Genomic DNA, 19,749 nt, shown 5'->3' with positions numbered 1-19,749 from the left:
GCTGATGTGCTGCTCCTGCCTCAGAGGAACTGCTCTGAAGCACCAGTACTTCTGAGGAACAGTGTCACTATCTGTGCCTCTCAGCTGACTGAAATCTAGGTTGACCCTAATAATAATCTCTTAGCTGTCTCTTGTGCAGCTGTGCTTGCTCGAATCACAAGCACAGCAGGAACTGCTGTTTTTACACAAAGCCCAATTTCTGCAGAACCATCTGAGTTGCACAGAGGCACAGCTGCACGCATTTCTGTGGGGAACAAACCTCCTATCTGACACAGCTGACCTTCCTGAAGGAAGAGCTGGCTCTCACATGTTACCTGAAGGCATAAAGCTGAATAGCAACTTCTGTGCTCTACTCAGGTTTGCTAGAGTAGAAATGCATGCAAACTGTGCAGGTGTCGAGTTTATTTTACATAGAATAAATTTAAAATATTACACAGAATGAAGACAATATATACATCACTTTGTAGGCATACTCCTGTACACGTGGAATGTTCTCAACACTTGGATGAGAAGGGGCAGAGCCTCAGCACACCTGCATCATCATGGAGTTCACCATATTATCAAAAGCCCTGGAGAAGGAAATGAACACAGAATATTCAAGGAAAGAGTTAGTTCTGCACAGCAGATCTCTTGTAACAAAACCAGTGGCTAACAATGTCTCTTACTGGTTAACAAGCTGGCTTTCTCCAGGCTGAATTACATGGTTTCACTCTTTAACTATAGCATGCTCTGTTGAGTAAATAATGACTTTTAATTAAGCTGAAGTAAGGACAGGTCTTATCCTGGCTGTAGACCTGCCTCAGCAAAGTGTAAAAGAAGCTGTTCTTCCCTAGGCAATAGAAACTCCCAACATTATTAACATTCCCTGTGAGATTCCAGATGATAAATGGGGGGCACTGGCCCTCACACGTGAGGAATTGCGCACGCTGAATGCCCATCTGTCCTCACCAAGGATAAGCCCTGGACAAGTGCGGTTGTTCACTCTGTTTAACCTGCTCTATTTATCTATGTTTATGCTCGTATTTGCCTATGAAACAGGGAACTTTTTCTCCCCAAGAAATTAATTTTCTTGAGCCAATGTTTCTAACACCAGTTCGGAGGTGGGAGTGAGAGTTCAATGTAACTTCTCATGAGACTTATCAGAGTTTTCTGTTATGCAGTAATGGCCCAAAGACAACACAGCTGTTCTCCATTTAGGCAGTTAGAGCATGCACATCTGAACTGGTCAACCACAGGGGTTATGCTCGTGGTCCTGTTACATCAGAGGTACACTGCCAAGTTCCAGAAAGATGACAAAGATCAGAAAGATCAGTATGGCCAACCCACTTACCTGGAATGGATACGGTCCCCAGGGTTATAAAAAGGGTTACACATTATGTCCGTATATGAATTATGCAGCTTTCGGAACATCTGAAAAGGGATTGTAGTTTAATTAATTTTTTTTTTTTGCTTCTCAGCACTTTGTGAATAAGCGGAAGTAGCAAAAACACTGATGTAGCAAGTTGTGCTCTGATTTCCTGCACTTACGCTGCGGATCTCATTGTCTCGAAGTGCTGTGTTTGAAGAATCAACCACCATAACAAACTTCACCTTCGAATTTGTCACGTAGCCGTATCTGTGCAGCTGTTAAGGCATGTGCCTCTGACACACCAGAGCCTGGCAAAGCAACTAAAGCAAGGCTGGAATACGCTCAAGGAAACAAGCTGAGAGGAAACATGATGTTCTTGCTGCCCCCAGCACCTAACTAGGACTAGAGGAGGTAAGCAAGACGCTAGATTGTAGGAACTGTATCCCCTTTCTACCTGACTTCTGCCATCTTTGGTAACTCCAGGTCAAGCTCACTCCTACAGCTGGCCAGTAAGGCATGCCTTGCAATTTCAGAAGCAGCCTCCCACTAGCTATTTTGGTGAGGGTTTCTCTCTTCTTAAGAACCATTTTAATGATACAGCCACCTTATTTATTCTTGCTTGGGAGACTGCAGTCAGAAACCTGGAGATCTTCTAATATCAGCCAGTGTGACTGACCTGAGATTTCAAAAATTAATAACTAGTTTATGAAAACCCAGAAGTCAAGTCTGCTGATAACTTCCATCTGTGGGATTCAGAGAAAAAGCCAAAGAAAGTTCAAAAGATGAACTTTGTGACTTAAAAACACTGGGGAGGCTGTGGCCATGGAGTACAGATTTTAGAGAAATGAGACCACAAACCTGGGATTTAGGTACTTGACCAGAGATACCTTCATACCCCTGCTACTTTCACTGGTGTTACTGAAGAGTCTAAGCTTTGTTCTAGTCACAGTCAACTGTTTTAGCTAAGCAGGGAATAAAGCACCCAGTTTATGAAAGGTGAAGTCTAGCTGCACCAGATACTCTTCACACATTTCACTCCCTCACGTCGGCTACAGGTAAGTTTTTCCACCACCTAGTTGGGCAACGAAGCAGCTGCTGAACTGACCGAGGCACCAAACCTGAACCTCAAGGTGACAAACTGGTTAGTGAACAAGTCTGTATATTTTCTGCCGATGTCTTTAACATGGCACCAAGTAGGAATAGAGGTTTCCCACACAGAGCTCCTCACGAGAAAGATCTTATAAATACATGCTGGCATGGCAAAAGGCATTGGAAAGATACACCTTGTAGTCTTCGGTGGGGTAGAGGAGCCCTAGGTACAGTTCCCTCTGATCTACAAGAGCCTTGCCCATCGCAGAGATCTTTTCATCCACGACATCGAGGGAAGTGTGCACGGTGTAGTGGAACTTCAGCTCGTTTTCGGTGGGAACGCTCCGGATGTACAGGGGATAGTTCTGAGGAGGAGAACAAACACCACTAACTAGGACCGGCCACTCCGCTGCGTAAGTGATGGCTGATGCCACAACAGTGCTTTTATGCTGCTGTCAGAAGTAAGCTATTTTAACCATTTTATGCTCACAGCCCCGCTTTACACCTTGCAGCGCTTGTGGAACAGATCTGTCTCCACACACCAGTGACAGGAGAATCATTTGCACAGGCACTGTGCAAGGCTCAGGCCCCACCACCACTTGACTTGCCTCCTTACCCCAGCAGGGCCTGTCCACAGCTTATTAGAAAACCCCTCTCCTGTCAGCAGGACACCGTAGGGCACCCTCACGCTGTCCCCCAGCTCCCCCTGCCCTGGCCCTGGCCTGCTCCTGCTCAGCCCACTTCAACCTCCGGTCTCTGTCCCACTTCCCCCCTGTCTGCCAAGGCTCTGCCCCGCTCCCCTCACCCCAACCCCACAACCTCACCTGGCCCCACAGCCCCAGTCCCTATCCCCTCCTCACTCCTGCCCAGGCCCCACAGCCTCAGCCCCACTCCCCTTACTCCTGCCCAGGCCCCACAGCCTCAGCCCCACTCCCCTCACTCCTTCCCAGGCCCCACAGCCTCAGCCCCGCTCCCCTCACTCCTTCCCAGGCCCCACAGCCTCAGCCCCGCTCCCCTCACTCCTTCCCAGGCCCCACAGCCTCAGCCCCGCTCCCCTCACTCCTTCCCAGGCCCCACAGCCTCAGCCCCGCTCCCCTCACTCCTTCCCAGGCCCCACAGCCTCAGCCCCGCTCCCCTCACTCCTGCCCAGGCCCCGCTGCCCCTCTCAGCCCCCACAACCTGAGGCCCAGCCTTCCTCCCTTCACTTCCCCCGCCCCACCTCCTTGGCGATCACGGCGATGCACACCGCCATCTTGTCCCCACCTCCGTCGTCCCCCGCCCCGCCCCTCCCGCGCGTCACGTGAGGCGGGCGGCGCTCACGTGACGCGCGGGGAGCGCGCGGGGCGGGGGCTGCCATGGCGAGGGCGGTGCTGGTGCCCCTCTGCCTGTGCTGGGCCCTGGGCCCCGCCGCGGCCTCCGTGCCGCCCAACATCCTCCTCCTCCTCATGGACGACGTGAGTGGGACCGGGGGACCCCCGGGAGACAGACGGGGGCCTGTGTCACTGGGAGGAAGTCACTTTGGAGGGGGGTGGTGACACTGAGGGGGCCGTCAGGGTGGAGGGAGGGGACGTTGGTCACCGGGGAGGGGGCCCTGTTTGTGACCAAGAAGGGGGCTGGGTGCCTGTCACCAGAGGGGGGCTTGGGTTCCTGGGAAGGGGTCGGTGTGCATGAGGGAAATTGGGGCCTTGGCTCCACAGCACTCTTGTTGTGGGGTGTGGGCTGGGGGGGTCTTGTCATCGGGGTGCGAGCAGGTGAGGCAGGGTCCCGGGGCTGGCGGAGGGGCTCCCATGGTGGCCCACTCTCTCCCAGGCCCTGGCGATACGGTTTGAGCACCGGTGCCTTGTGGGCAGGGCTGCTGTCAGAAATGTTCTGCCGATGCCTGGGAAATTTGTTTGTGGTGCGTGCGCAGCACGTCAGAGATGCTGTGGTGGTCGTCCCCGAGCTTGTGGGAGCATCGTGGCCCATGGGCTAGGTCCAAAGCTGTACTGGTGCTGAGGCAGAGGCCTTTAAATAGAGATTTCATCGAGTTGGCTCCCCATGAGCCTTATCCTGCAAATTACTCTTTCTGGACATCCTCCTAAGCGTACGTCAAGGGCCATTTTTGGGCCTGGCCAGACTTGTGTTTTGAGAGCGTGTCTTGAGTATTTATTTGCTTCTTTGTGCTACCTAGAGCTCTGTCTCACTGACTCCTGCAGAGCAGAGCTCTCCCTGATGTGCACGATCCTCCCTAGGTCGCAGTTTCCAGGTTCACACATCGTCCCTTCTAGGTGACGTGGCCTCCGTATTCAGCCACATGCTATATCTATTCCTTTGGTCGGTAGGCCAGCGCCTGTGGGATAGCACGTGAACAGGGTCTGTCCCGTGATTCATGGTCAGAGGTCTTCAGCACAGTGATTCAGGCGCAGCTCTCGGGTTGGTGTGATGACCTGGAAAAGTTTGATTGAAATAAGCAGGAATATTTGAATAAGTTTGTCAGTACTCACTCTGAAAGCCATCATGCTCAGTTGCTTTCTTTCTTGAGTCCTTTCCAGATTTTGTGTAAAAAGTGGTGAAGACATGAAAGGAAGGCCTGGCATATCCCTGGCCTGCCCCTCCTTCAGGGCAGAGCTGCCCTAGGTGACCTGCACTAGAGACACTGCACACAAACCTCTCGTTATTCCTTGCGTGTGGATGTCCTGCTGAAAACAAATGAGACTTCTCAGATCTATAAAGTCAAGCCCATATGCAAGTCTTTTGGAATTGGTGTTTACACACCTACATACCTTATCTAGAAGTCTAATCATCTTATCTATCAGTCCATTCATAATGACTGAGCAATTAACTCCACAGTCCTTGGCAAAAGATTCCATCAGCTGATAAATGTTGAAAAACAGGGTGTCTTGGTGATTTTCAAACCTTGATAGAATCATTCTGAAGTTAAGGCTTGGTTTTGTAGCCTACAAAAATAATTGTGGCAACATCTTCTAATACCAGCGATGGATGTAGTTGTAGTAGCACTGAATAAGCTGCGTGTACAAGTGTAGACAAAGAAACTCCAATACATTTGAGGAAACGTTTTAGAAACCCAAACTTACCTCCTGAAAAACTAAACAAGAAGAAAACTAATTCCTCTAATTTTTGGTCTCTGAACTGTGTGTGGGGGAAGGCAATAAATCATTAAAGAGCGGAAATAATCTCAGATTTGTTTCCAACTAAAAGTCTTTTCACTTTTGCACCCTGTAGTGGTCTTAGCCACATGGGTAAGGAAATATATTAATTTCCAACAGGTTCAAGTTGCTGCCATCTTCCTGTTTTTCTTCTCTTCTAATATTTTCATGTCGTCTTTCAGGTGTGTTTGTAGTAGAAATGCGTTGTGTGCTGTTTTAAGCTGTTTTAAGCTAGCTACTCGAAAAGCTAATGAGGGTGGGTAGGTGACTCGAAGGGTGGGCAAGCTCTTATCGCCTGTGTGGCTCCCTTCTGCCAATTCAACATGACTATTGTTTTCATAGTGTTTCTACACTCCTGTACAAGATAATTACCTTGTAAGCCAAGTTTTTCTGGCCAGTTGAGCCTCCGGCAGTCCATCTCAATTTTCCATTCAGGAATATTCCCCCCCCAAGCTGGCATTTGTAATTTTCAAGATGAAAGCTCCTTGGGACAGTGATTATCCCACTCTAGAAGTGTTGGTACAGCACGAGACATGATGAGGCATGGATCCTGTCTGGAACTTCTGTGAACTATTTATTTATTTAATATGCTGTTCATTAAAAATACATCTCCATGGTCTTTTTCCTTTGATCCTCCAGTAACTTCTGTGACTCTGTCACTGTGTGTGCATTAGAGCAACATGATATCCTTTTTTTCTTTCTTCCTTGATGATAAAGATACTGAAGAATCAAGAACTTGGGGGTGATCCCGTTGAATCCATTTTAATTCCACATCCTAGTGTTAGGTGGTACCATTTAATTGCTCCTTGCTCAAACCTCAACAGCCGGTTCTGCAGCTCTCCAACAATTTTCTTTTCCAAACTGCACCACTGCGGTGTAAATGTTAGACTCTCAAATGGGACCAGACAGATGGTTTTCTAAAGATCTCAATACATTATGCCCTCCATATCAGTTGCTCACCTGATACGCATCTGTATTAAAGAAAGCTATTGCCTTTTTTAAAGCATAATATAATCTCCAGCAACCATGGTGCCTAATTGCTCATTAAGTTGTTCCCTTCTAGAACCTTCTGTTTTAAGTCACTTACTTTTATTTGTATTATTACCAGTAATAGTTTTCAGCAATGAACGTAGACAATGTGATGGTAATTTTATGGTTCTCCTGGCGTGTGACCTCTCTGAATTAGGAGGAAGACGCAGGGTGAAACCACTGTCTTGCAAATAAGCAGAGTGACATATGATGCCTCTGGCAGGTTTCTCTCCAGAGCTTGCTTTTAAAATAAACACTTTCTCTCTTTTCCTGCAGCGCTGCATTTGAGTTTAGACCTTTTCCTTGCATTTCTACTTACGTATACACAGATGGATGGATAGATGCAGCAGGCTGAGATGGAGTCCTGGGGTCAATGGGCCAACACAAAGACGCGTAGCCAGGGACTGAAGGGTCAGACTTTGCAGCTGTACAACACTGAGCATAGCATGTGTAACTTCCTTTTCCTCCGTGGTATGTGTGCGCTTGCCAGTCTTCAGGCACTTGAGTAAGAGCGAAGGCGTTAGGGTTCTTACCCAGTTCCGCTGCAAGTGTTTTAATGCCTGTTAGCAAGTCATTTAGTCTCATGTGTGCCTCGGTTTCCCATTTGCCGATGAAAACTGTAGTGGTTCCCTGCTTCATAGTGTTGGGGAAGATAATTTTTATCACATTTGTGAAGTACTCCCTAAATAAGGAGATGAGCACTATAAAGATTTAGAAATGAAAGGATACAATAAAAGTGTTATGTGGGCCCAGAAGCATTGTTGTTGTGGAAGAGTAAAAGTACTTTTACATCTTTTGGTGTGTTCTTTTTACAGATGGGTTGGGGTGATTTGGGAGCTTTTGGAGAGCCTTCTAAGGAAACTCCTAACTTAGACCAGATGGCTTCAGAAGGGATGCTTTTCCTGGATTTTTATACTGCCAACCCCCTCTGTTCTCCGTGTAAGTAAACTTGAGTTTTAAACTAGCATATAAACATGCCACCTCCTGAGAAGATTGGGACGTTTGCCAGCATCTGACATGAACTAGCAACCAAACCAGTGATTACCTTCAGGGCAGAGTTTGGATTTGGTGCTTTGATCTTGCATTTTGCTCCCTTTTTATTTATGTTTTGATTGGAAAACCTACAATCTTCGGTTCATACAAAGCAGTGTTTTAGTGATCAAATCAGTCCAGCTAAAGGATTTTTTAAAACATTCTGGTTTAGTATTCTAGCCTCAGTCGTTGCATTTTTTTTCATCTTTCTTATTTTGGAATAAACGAACAAAGCAGTATCTAAATTGTTGCTGAACATAGTTTGTACATAGTTTGTCTGATTCCATTGGCTTTGGTGAGACTTTCATGCAAGGAATGGCAGCAGGTTGTGTTCTGCTTTTCACCCTGGTGGCTTGCAAGATTCTTGGGGAAGGGACAAGAGATAAAATAAAAGTTTGGGTGTGGGGAACACAGATATTTTTATCCTTACTGGTTTTTTTCTGTGGGGTGGGGTTTTTTCTTTCTTTCTTTTTTCCTCAAATCTGATTGGCAGCCAAGAACTGAAACAAAAATGAGGAGCGGGGGCTTTTTATTTGGGCTTTCATTTCAGATATAATTTGTCAGTGTGCTGATGACGTCCTTGTTCAGAAAAAGCATTTAAAATATGCTGAAATCCTGCTAAGTCCAGTGGTGGTACTGCATATGCTTACAGTTAAACATCTGTTTAAATGTTTCCTGCAGTCAGGAATTGACTTTTATTGTCAAAGCTGGACAGCTCTTTCTTCACTATTACATGACTTTTGTTCAGGCAAGCTTGAAATCTTAGCCTTAAGCATGTAATCATTTTGTGTTACGATTTCCTCTTACATATATACATCAGGTATTCCTTTCAGAATTACTGAGAGAGGAGGGCTGCTACATTAACTATTGAAAGTAATTACTCTTCAGCAGTGGGTAATTTAATAGAGGGGCCAAATTTCAGTCGGGTTTGTCCTGGAATAACTCAAATGGTGTCATATCAGAACCCGGCTGTCTCTGTGGCTCACTGGAGTGGGGAGCTGCTGCCTGTCCTAATGTGGTAGCTGGCTGTGGCAAAAGAACACTGACATGCTTTAGTCAGTGCACTGTCCTCAGCCTTAATATGCTAATATTAATATTCAGCAGAGAATGCATGTAAAATAAAACAGTTTTTGTTGTTATTTGCAGCAAGGGCAGCACTGTTGACAGGCCGTCTCCCAGTGAGGAATGGTTTTTACACCACGAATGCACATGCCAGAAACGGTATGGGCTTCATTCCTGATTTGCCTTCCTCTCTTGATTTCCCTCTGTGCTTTGTAGGAAGTTTTGCTTTGAACAAAGGCTTGGCTCAGTGATCTTCCCCTATGGATCTTCCAGAGTGGCACAAAAAGATTACCATGTTAACCGCTGGTAATAAGCGTGAAATTTATTGCTTCCTCCTCATCAAGCAGAAAACCTCCTCAAATTAAGAGACATAAACAAGGCTGGTCGATCCATTTGCTTCTGCTGGCTGAGAAGTGTTTCCTCTGGGCAGTCTAATTGGTGTCTGGTGAAAGAAAGTCACGTGGGGTGTGTGTTAACATCCAGAGTAAAGAACAAGCTGCTTGCAGTTTTATTCAGCAGCCAGTTTTCTAACCATTTCAGCCTTGGCAGTTTTATAGCATTGTTGTGCCCGTGGTGCTTCCAGGGAAGATTACCAGTTCATAATGTTTCTGGGTTGATTTTCGTTCCAATGTGACAGACGCCACGTGAGACCATGCATGCTTGGGCAAGAATCAGCAGCTATGTACTGATTCACACTGTGTATCAGCAAGCGTGCTTGGCTATCTCCGTCCTAACCAGCGTCACACCTTAGATTCTCAAGGGTCAGAGAACTGTGGTCTGTGGGAGACATATCATTTATTTCAGCTCCTGCAGTCTGAGCATGTTTATCCATCATTTGATTTAGGAAAAAAATGCCTTCATTTTAGAAAATATAAAGCAAATTTGCAAGAGTAAAGGCAGCGCCATTGCACTCCTAAAGCACTTGCTTTCTTTACAACGCCTCCTTTCAAGGGTCTCGCCTTCATTCTGTAATGGCAGCCCCCTTTGTTTATTGGCCATGGTGTGCGAGTGGGTGGAGATCTCCCTTTGATCTCCCTGAATCAACTTGTTCTCTTCATCTCATGGCCTGGGAGGACTTCCAAAGAGTGATATTGCTGGGACTTCAAAATAATTGCTGTTTCAGATCCAGTAATAATGCTTCTGATGATGAGTAGTCATGAGCTGTTTGCTCTAATATTTGTAAGAGCCAGAAAGATGTTTTTGTTTGTTCTATGCAGCATACACACCACAGGATATAGTAGGAGGAATCCCAGATTCTGAATTGCTGCTTCCAGAGTTGCTGAAGAAAGCTGGCTACATCAATAAGATCATTGGCAAATGGTAAAATTATTTTAAGATCTCTTGCTTTGAGATTTCGGTATGCGTGTGTATGTGTTGTGAAGGAGCAGTAGAACAGCCAGAACTGCAGGAAAAAAACTGTTTTGAAGCTCAGATGTCCAACTTTTGAAATCTGTGGTGGATCTTACACCCTGCTGTGATCAATTTCTGAATTGAGTGTTACCATTACAAGTCCATAGATATATCTTCATACAAAGAGTTGAAGGGGTTTTTATGTGTGTGTATATATATTTATAAACCACTTCAACTCTTTGTGCTTTCATCCGTGTATCACACTAGTTAATTCAATAAAAAAACACCAAGGTGTTCTGTTGGAACTTGCCTGGAGCACCTACGTGCCCTGCTATATGTTGGGTTTTTTTGTTAAGAGTAGACTAAATTGTGAAAGCTTCTTTTTTTTGGGGGGGTAGAAGTGTGTGGTATAGAAATAGAGATGCAGACATCTCCAGGGCTACAGTGAAGATTGTTCATCAAGCGTAGAAGGTCAGGGTGGATAGGAATAGGCTTGATCGGGATAGTTGATACCAGGTGTTTTAAAAGACCTAGAGGGCTGATCCAATACTCTGTGAATATTGTCCTTTGACTTTATGGACTTTCATGGAAGTAGAGGATAATCTTTGTAGAGGATACAGAAGAACTTCTAAAAACCAATGTTCTGTGATGTCTGCAAAGAATCAAATGGGAAAAGCCTGAAAGATATTCAGGTCAAACAAACATGGTGGAATTACCAGTGTAATAGTTGAAACTGGTGCATTTGTAACATTCGAATTTCTAATGCGCTTGTGGGCTGTAATGGAATCCCATGGGGTCTGGGGATCTCTGAACAGTTGATTCACAGTTTGGAACAGTGCTGTAATAAATAAATGCATAAATAGCAACTTCAAAACTACATAGACACCAGAAGAGTACTGCTTGGTTAACAGAGTAATTGTTAATGAAGAGACTTCGGACAGGAGTAGTATCGGGGGGATACTGTTTAGGAAAGTAATGGGATACAATTTATTTAAGAGTTTCGTTAACAAGTTAGAGAAGAGTGAGTTTGAATTGTGGTCGGATTCACTGGTGCTCCTGAAATTGGAAAGAAAGCAAACTAACCTAAGACAGTGAATTAGTTATTGCCACAAATCCAAACAGCAGAGTGGCCGTGAAGAATCGGATCAGTGGGCTGAATGCAATAAGATGCAGTTCAGTGCTAATAAATGTAAATTCATACACCCAGGGAAAAGAAATAAACAACGCAAATACAGATTGGTTCCAGGCAGTTATTTGGAAAACAGCAAATCTGGAAGGACCTGCAGCCGTTAGCAAGAAGCAGACTAAATATGAAGGTGCAGTGCACTAGCGTTGTGCACCCAAGAACTGTTATCCTGGACAGGACCAGGGAGTGATACCGTACAGCAGCAGTCTCTATCATTTGTGCACATCAGCTGCTTCCTAGAAAGGTGGAAAGAAATGCAAAGTACAGTAGATAAACGGGAGTCTCATCCTAGCCACGCATAGAATTGTAGGGCTTTTAAAGATTTTCAAGTTTTCCAGCAGAAGGTTTTTATATCCTTTCAACATCCCTTCTAAAAACTTTTCAGGGTGTCCTGTGACAGTAAGTTCCACAGTTTAATTATGTGTTTGCAAGTCAAGTATTTTCCGTGACCGGTTTAGAATTTGTTGCATTTCATTAAATAGCTCTCTATTTTTTGTGTTGTGAGAGGGAGAGAATAATCAGCATCTCAGTAATTATTTGATACCTTTTTCAAGTCTCTTCCTCTGTAAGTTCTCTTAGGGCTTTCTTAGAATAAAATATTTTTTCATGTCCCCTGTGGTAGAAACATCCAGGAATAGCTTTGTATTATCATGTATATAAATGAGGAAGGGGTAGAATCCTGCAGGTCAGACCTGCAGTTTTAGTTGCATCACCAAGGTATGATCATAGCTGGAATTATGATTATTTTCTGTTATAATTCATTTGGAATAGCTCAGAATAACACCATGGATCATTTTACTTCAGGTAATGCATTTTATGCCCCTGATGTTCAGACAGTGTGCAGAGGGTGATGGCACAAAATGGACAGGTTGCAGATGCAGACTTGTGGGTGGAAGCTGGAATGATTAAATAAACATTAAGCTACAAAGATCTCCTTTAGAGACTGGGAGAGGATGGGCATTCTGTATATTCAAGATAGTATAAATGAAGGAAATGGAGAATTTGCAGTATAGAAGTTGGAGATTAGAGAGGAGCTTTGTCTCAAAGTTAAGGATGGAGAATTTTCAAGCTGCGTAGTAGAATGGAGCTGTCATCAGGAGTAGCTGAACGTGTTTTATGTTCGCATGTGAACGTAAAGAACTCATTCTCATTTACATTCAGGTCTCTTTGTACCATTTTGGCCGCATGAATACTCCATAAAGGGAATGCAGATATAATGGTACATTTCATGAGCTCTACCTTGTGTTTTTACAGCTTAGTGGTATAAAAGTGACTTGTCATAGATCAGAATCCTTAAGTAAAACATTATGTGCATCTTTGCAATGGCTTTAGGCAGTGTAGTCTATCAGTACAGATCATTGCGACGGTGTGAGAGAAGACACCAATAGAAGGAAATAATGGAAAACAAAGATTGGACAGTAGACTGAAATGGGATGTATGTAAGCACTGGAGTGAGTCTGCATGGATGCGCTTGCGACAAGTATGAGAAAGAGCAAGACAATGCTCTGCAGCCTTGATTTATTTGATTAAAATGCTTGAAGTTTTTCTTCTTAGGCAAAGACTGTTTTCTTGCATGCCATTCTGATGAGATTATTATTTGCTTCTTTGCAGTAGAATTTTAACTCATCTGTTTCTTTTGTTCCTAGGCATCTGGGTCACAGGCCCCAGTTCCACCCCCTGAAGCATGGGTTTGATGAATGGTTTGGATCCCCAAACTGCCATTTTGGACCTTTTGATAACAGAGCGCTCCCCAATATCCCTGTGTATAGGGACTGGGAAATGATTGGCAGGTAATTCAGCTACTTGCCTGGTAATGTTATTTTCTTTGCTTTCCCTGCTGACATTACAGTGCTGGAAGATAAGTGCTAGCGTAGCAAACCCATTTCAGTGAAAAGAGGTTGGCAAAAACAGCAGCTGCTTCAGAATCAGAGTTACAGGCTTGGCTGGATGGGCAGTGATCTACAGGTACTTCACCCTGTACAGAGGACTTTTATAGCGTGCCAAGCATTGGGAATACCCTGCCTCATATATGATCTGAGATGCTTACTACAGATTGCCCTGACTGTCCTGCAGTTCAGCAGTAAGCCAGTGCAGGAAAGATGCTTGTAAAAGTTAAGGAAAGACATGGAGGGTTTTTTTTCTTCTGGGTCAGGCCCAAGGCCCATTTAAGCCATTATAGCCTGTGATGACCACTGGTAGTGAATGCTTGTAGAAAGGGTATAAGAAAACAGATGCGTGGAATGGTCCATCTCTTGTATGGTTGTCCACCTTCCTAAACTGAAGGTTGTGTCCAGATCTTTAACAGCCAGTGACTTAACTTCCGTGAAGTAGTCTTGTCTCTTTTCTAAACCCATTCGTATTTCTGGACTTTACAACATCCTGTGCTAGGATCTCATCTCTTACTTTGCCCTCATTCTTTTGAACAGGACTTTCCCTCTAGTCTGGGGTTGGCCAATATCCAGCTTTACAAGGCCTGGATGGTGGTTTGCATTGGAGCTAAGACAGAATTAGGGGAAAGCCTTGTGGGAAAACGCACAAGGCAGACAGAAATAAGAAGGTATAGATTAACCGCCAAGAGGTATGTGAATGTCACGTCTAGGAGAGGAAGCGAGGATAGTCCTTCCTGAGGGAAGAAGAGGTTTTGAAGGCAATGCTGGCAACAAAGGGTACTCAAGCACTGTTGCCTGGGCAGTGCCTGCTGCTTCTCTGTCGTGATTGTGGCACTCTGACTTTTCCAGTTAAAGCTGAGACAATACAGACCTACTTCTACGGTATCGATGCCCCTCAACGAACTTTATTCTAAACTCCTAAACCACTTTTTGTAGGAATCCGGTCTTCCTCATCTCTACCTTACCAGCTAAATTTAAAATTGAAGCTTGTTAAATATGAAGCTAGATGTTTGGTTCTGAGGATTAATAAAGGTCTGAGTACCAAGGCCAACCTGCAAGTTACGTGTGGACCATCTAGGGATGTGACTGCGCTACAGTGCCTCCCTCCCAGAGATGTTTGCTTATCCTGTTGTGCCCTAAAGGCTTCCTGTGATGATTTCACTCCACTACTTCTCTTGGAAGCTGGTTCCATTCTGTACTGAAAAACCTCTTTATTCCTTCTCTTCCTGTTTGTAATAACCTTTTGTCTGTTTGCGTAACACCATCCTATGCTCCAAGTCTGCAGTCTGTGCCGTTCTTGCGCATTCACTTTTGAGCCTGGTATCATCTTATTTCACTTGCTGTTATTCTCCTGAGGGCTGCCCCCCGCCCTTCGTTGCTTAATTGGTGTCTAATGATACTTCAAACAACATTTTCAAAGCAGCCCAAGTTCTGATTCCAGGATTGCTCTAAGTCACTGGAAGTTGTTGTGTACTTCTGAAAATTTTACTCGCATATCAAATAGCTCTCTATTGAAGGAGCAGCGGTATGAGATCTTTAAGCATACTACCCCTGTTCTAATAGCTTAACAGTGAAAGGTCAGGGGCTCAGGTTTGTCCAAAACTTGCAGTCATCATTAATTTGGATCTAGCTGTTTCACTGCTTTCTCCCATAAGAAAAAATATGGTGACGTTCTTTTTTAATATCTGAAGAGAGTTTGCTGAGTAGCAGCTGTGACCTGTTTGTCACCTACTTACACAGTAAGTAAAGAGGGGGGGAAAAAAAGCCTTTTTATGTTGTATATTCCTTAGGATTGATTTTTTTTTTTCCTCTCTGATTCATTATATCTTAAGATATTATGAAGATTTCAAAATTGATCTGAAGACGGGTGAAGCCAACTTGACTCAGATCTACCTGCAGGTACTGTCTATTTTAATACTGGTTTCTAAGCCGCAGTGACTTTATGCTTCTTTTTTTGGAGAGATTTAGATGGCAGAGGATGATTCCGTTAAATTAATTTTTATTGTTGTTTACAGGAAGCTCTCAATTTTATTAGCAAGCAGCAGGCCAGCCAGCAGCCATTCTTTTTATACTGGGCAATTGATGCTACCCACGCTCCTGTTTATGCCTCCAAACATTTCCTGGGCACTAGTCAGAGAGGACTGTAAGTCTTGTTTTTGTGGGTGTTGGTTTTGTTGGGGTTTTTTTAATTAATACCTCATGCTGCAGGAACAGAAAACCTAAGCAGCATTTATTAGACCCAAGTATATAGATCATTTGTCAAAAGTGTCTGTCTGTGCTGAAACACATTAGTTAGCGAGGACTTTGCTTGGATTGTTCTTTAATAATTTTGCTGTAATCTGAAATGAAGATCATGTGACTAACATGGGGGAGAAGGGGGAGCATAAGCTGCTTTGCCAGTTGTGTGAGTAATGAAGTGCTGTATGTGGCACAGATGATTTTTTGGAAGGCTTTTGTATGATCAGTGCCTGTTTTAAAAGCCTGTAAATCAGACCAGGAAGTAGAAAAGCATGCATGAAAAACACAATTTACAGGAGGCAAAGAGCTCTGTAGATATTGCGAGCCTTGCTTCTGAGAGTGCAGTTTCAAACCAGCATCCATAAGCAAAACAATGTTATTAGCTTCAAGTCTATGGCAAAGTGGCTTTGCTTATATTTGGGAACTTTGTAGCTAAATTTATGTCAGTTGCTGGTCTCTGTCCAAGAGTGGCTCACATCTGAACAAATTCTGACCCTTAATACCCAAGAGAGGTTGGTCTCTGCAGGTAGGAGACACGGGTTTTGCAGGGACAATGGAAGACTTTATTACAGTAGCTGTTGCACAAGGGAAGTATTTCTCTCTGCAGCACGGGTATAAATTACGTCCACTAAAAGCATTGTGGCTGATTGCAATGCATTATGCTGTGTGACGCTTTTCCTCTTTTGCCGCCTTCAATGTTTTGCATCTACTTTTGCCTCAGATATGGGGATGCTGTGCGAGAAATTGATGATAGCGTCGGAAAAATCCTAAAACATCTTCAGAAGCTGGGTATCAGTGAGAACACTTTTGTGTTTTTCACTTCTGATAATGGGGCTGCTCTCATTTCAGCTCCTAAACAAGGTGAGTCTCAGATGAATAAATGTGGGCTGGGGTTGTGAAATCAAAGCTTAAATCTCCATGTCTGGGGGGGGAGAGACCTGTATGCAGTTAGGAGAAGCCTCCAAATGCAGAGCATTTACGTTTAGAGTTAGCTTATGTTCATTACTTCTGGTCACTGTTGGAGGAGGTATCCTTGGCTAAATGGACTTTTGGCCTAACCCAATGTGGTGGTTCACCTGTGTGCATTTCCACTTTGTGCTCCACTGTCAGGGGGTGAATATTTTTTAAATTATTTAGGACCAGGCACAATAACTTAGCAGAGTGTTTACTCTCCATCTACCAAATGCATATTTCAGCTTTCTGAGTAATTACAGACAGTTCAAGAGTCCCTCCTTCTTTAGCTCTCATGAAAAATATCAAGAATAAAAAGTATTTTTGTTACTTCACAAGTTTTCTTTTGTTTAAATGACTGTTTCTCTCAAACAGAGTCATTGCAGATTGATTTTATAACCCACTCTCTTCTATTTGGAGGCAGGCTGTCTTGTGGTTATTGGACCACAGAGCAGGGAGTATCCTGAGTTCTGATTTCAGCTGAACCACTGTGTTTGACTTTGTGTGACCTGGAATCAGTTGCGAGACCCCTCTGTTTGTTCCTCAGCAAGCTTAGCTCCAAGGCTGCGTTAAAAACCCAGACATTCCTGCAAAGCACTTGCTGTCTTTGAGAGTGAACATTCAGGGAATGCATGATTATTTTTCTCATTCTCGTATCTGCATCTAATACTGCTCTGCTACTTTAAAAGGATTATGAAAAAAAATACTATTTCTGCCTGAAAGGGTCAGATTTCCTTTAGTTACAAACAGCAGTTAACATCCTTAAAGGGAAGGAAAATGCCAGCAAAGTATTTTCTGTTTGTTTGGTTTTTGCTTTTTGCCTTTTTTTTTTTCTTTGTTGGGTTGATAGCAAGTTGTGTTTAACTGTCACTTTCTCCCTGGCCTGAAAAAACACTCCTAAAATTTCATCATAAAGGGATATTTTAAAAAAACCCAATACAACAAACAAACAAAACAACAACAAAAAACCCAGAACAACTCTGGACATGTTATTTGAAGAAGCATTCATGCAGAAATGAAAATTCATTTAAAACTAGCCTAAAAATTTCCTAGTTGACAGTGTCCCTTTGAAACGTGATATTGGCATATTGTGTTTTTTATGGCTTCTTTTCTCTCTCTAGGAGGAAGCAATGGTCGTTTTCTGTGTGGCAAACAAACCACCTTTGAAGGTGGCATGAGAGAGCCAGCTATTGCTTGGTGGCCCGGACATATACCTGCAGGAGGGGTGAGTATCTGCTTTGAACAATTCTGATCTTAAGGGAAGTGAATGGAGTGGTTCTTGCTGGATTCAGTGGGCTTTGGATCAGACTTTTAACATGTCCAATGTGTCAGTCCAGACGCTTGCCTAAATAAGGAGCTGAATGCTGCCCCTAGAGAAGGATGCCATTCCTGTTCATTATTGCAAATTTGCATCTAGAGTGTCTATGATCAACACTTCCGTGAGCACCAAGCGGTCTGGTCTTTTTGTCTTCCTGCTTTATTTAAACCCTTTACTCTTTTGGACCACAGTGTCTTTAGTGGGTTACATATTTGAACAAATTGGAGAATAAAGACACATTGCTAATGCGTGTCCCAGTCTAGAGCAGGAGTGTGTTGCCCACACACACTCTCTGTGCCCTGAAGTATCAAGTGATTTGACCCTCACAGCTCTCACTTTGGTGTTCGATAAAAGTTCCACTCAGGGAGGTCTAGATACCAGACTATTGCTCTTTCCTGCCTGTACACAAATTCAGATATGATCACTTCAAAATAATCCTCCAGTGGCGCTACCAGCCTCTCTTGTCCCAGTTCTCATTAAAGAAAGATGCAATCAATTCTTCTGCAGGCAGGGTTCACAGTAAATAATACCGATTCCCTTCCCTTTGTGAGTATCTCTCATCCCTGAAGAAAGCGATACTTCATTAACTGGGCACTGTGCTTAAGACTGCAAACTATTCATAAATAAAACATTTTTCTAAGTTGCATTCCTTTTCAGTGGTTTAATTGAGTCAGGATAATGATAATTCATCGTTTACATTTAGGAGGAAGCCATCAGATAGCTTAGATCTGCAGCTGAGGGCAGAAGGGTAGTTTGGTTTCATAATTTTTAAAGAGTTCACAAAACCTACTAGGGATGTTTTATTATTTTTTTAATTTGAAATGAAAACAGTCTTTTTGTTTAAATTTAAACATTTCCATAAAGCCTTTACAAGCCAAGTACAACAGCCTTGGGCTAGCATACGAGAACATGAAACTGAAGCTGACTGTTTTGTTTTCCATGTCCAAACTGAATAATGTGCTAAAAGTAAACATGCATTATAAATGGGGACAAGTAAATACCAAATTTAAAAATTCTTTCCATTGTAGTAACTCCGAGGATAATTAGGAACATGAGTAGAGAAATCATCGTGCCTGCTTATTTTCTAACTGTAACTGGCTGGTACCCCTCTCACAGGTAGTCTTTTGCATGTGGTGCAGCAGCGAAGCTCTATGTGGTGCAAAACGTTCTCAGTAGCCTGGTGTGTTGCATGGCTTCCTGCTTGAGGCCACAGCTGAAGCTGCTGTTTGAATTCCTGTGAACAGTCACTTCTGTGCAGGGTTAACGTGTTTGCATAGGTGGGTGGACTGACCGATGCCGTACTATTGTGAGCCCATGCATGCTCAGCGAGCTGGAGAGCGTGCTTAAGGCTTATTGGGCAGGTATGCACCCAAAGATCCCCTCCTCCACCACTGCTGATACCATCCTTGGCACTTAAGCACATGCTTAACTTTAAATTCTTCCTATCCTGGGCTCCAGTTCACGATGCTGCCTGCCAAATATCTGCACATGCAGGTGTTACGCTCCCAGATGTCCTCTTGGCCTCCATTCGGGTACCTCGAGAAGCCTATTCTGAACTCTGTCCCCAGGATGTGCTGCTTCGCTCTGAGTTAGACCCCCATATGATGCTATGGATAAGTAAATATGTGATAGCTACTTATATGTCTTTTCTGCTTGTATTCTTGCCATCGAGGCTCCAGCACTGGTACCCACAGCAGCACTGACCGCAGGTGAGAGGTTTGGCATTGCTTCTGTGTAATATAGCTCACGCTATGTTGGCCTGTAGGGCGCCTGTCATTATTGCTTCATAATCGCCTCTTTCACTGACATAGTAAGTGAAGAGACACGTCTTTGCTAGTACATTTTTGGCTTCTTTTCTGTATCTTACGGGGTCTGTAGCTTCAACATCTTCTTGACTGCGAGTTTAAACTAGTCAACCCAAGTCCTGTGTAGTGCAAGTAGCTGTAAAATGTGGGAAAACTGCTTCGAAGTCTCTCATTGCTCTTTCTCTTCAAAAGAGCTGAAGGAAAAACAAAAAAAAGGCTTGGGAGCCCTGAACCAGGGTGGAAGCAGAGAGCTTCTCAGGAGTGCCAAGCACAAAGCTGAAGGGTCAACTCCTCCCTCCTACGCTG

At 43.9% G+C, this 19,749-nt stretch overlaps 2 protein-coding genes across 5 annotated transcripts in view; one reads left to right on the top strand and one right to left on the bottom strand.

The window, feature by feature from the left end:
* Window positions 1-385: 385 nt before the first annotated feature.
* On the bottom strand, window positions 386-3,803 carry TRAPPC2L (trafficking protein particle complex subunit 2L). The gene is made up of 5 exons (XM_072872490.1): window positions 3,657-3,803; window positions 2,630-2,802; window positions 1,528-1,615; window positions 1,331-1,410; window positions 386-569 (listed from the first exon to the last, which is right to left on the bottom strand). The coding sequence occupies exons 1-5, from the start codon at window positions 3,792-3,794 to the stop codon at window positions 524-526; spliced, it is 525 nt and encodes a 174-aa protein (XP_072728591.1). The 5' UTR covers window positions 3,795-3,803; the 3' UTR covers window positions 386-523.
* Window positions 3,734-19,749, top strand: part of GALNS (galactosamine (N-acetyl)-6-sulfatase) — a 52,709-nt gene continuing 36,693 nt past the window's right edge. For all 4 annotated transcript variants that reach the window (XR_012044118.1, XR_012044119.1, XM_072872487.1 and 1 more), the window contains exons 1-9: window positions 3,734-3,891; window positions 7,428-7,551; window positions 8,791-8,865; window positions 9,924-10,026; window positions 12,889-13,032; window positions 14,964-15,030; window positions 15,147-15,274; window positions 16,091-16,230; window positions 17,442-17,545. Coding sequence is in view for 2 of the 4 variants with exons in the window: in XM_072872487.1 (XP_072728588.1) it covers window positions 3,793-3,891; window positions 7,428-7,551; window positions 8,791-8,865; window positions 9,924-10,026; window positions 12,889-13,032; window positions 14,964-15,030; window positions 15,147-15,274; window positions 16,091-16,230; window positions 17,442-17,545 (984 nt within the window). In the remaining 2 variants the exon portion in view is untranslated. The remainder of the gene's footprint in view (window positions 3,892-7,427; window positions 7,552-8,790; window positions 8,866-9,923; window positions 10,027-12,888; window positions 13,033-14,963; window positions 15,031-15,146; window positions 15,275-16,090; window positions 16,231-17,441; window positions 17,546-19,749) is intronic.

Source organism: Ciconia boyciana, chromosome 9 (assembly GCF_034638445.1).
Source record: "Ciconia boyciana chromosome 9, ASM3463844v1, whole genome shotgun sequence".
Taxonomy (NCBI): domain Eukaryota; kingdom Metazoa; phylum Chordata; class Aves; order Ciconiiformes; family Ciconiidae; genus Ciconia; species Ciconia boyciana.
Note: the sequence above shows the minus strand (reverse complement) of the source record. Positions and strands in the feature narration are given on the sequence as shown.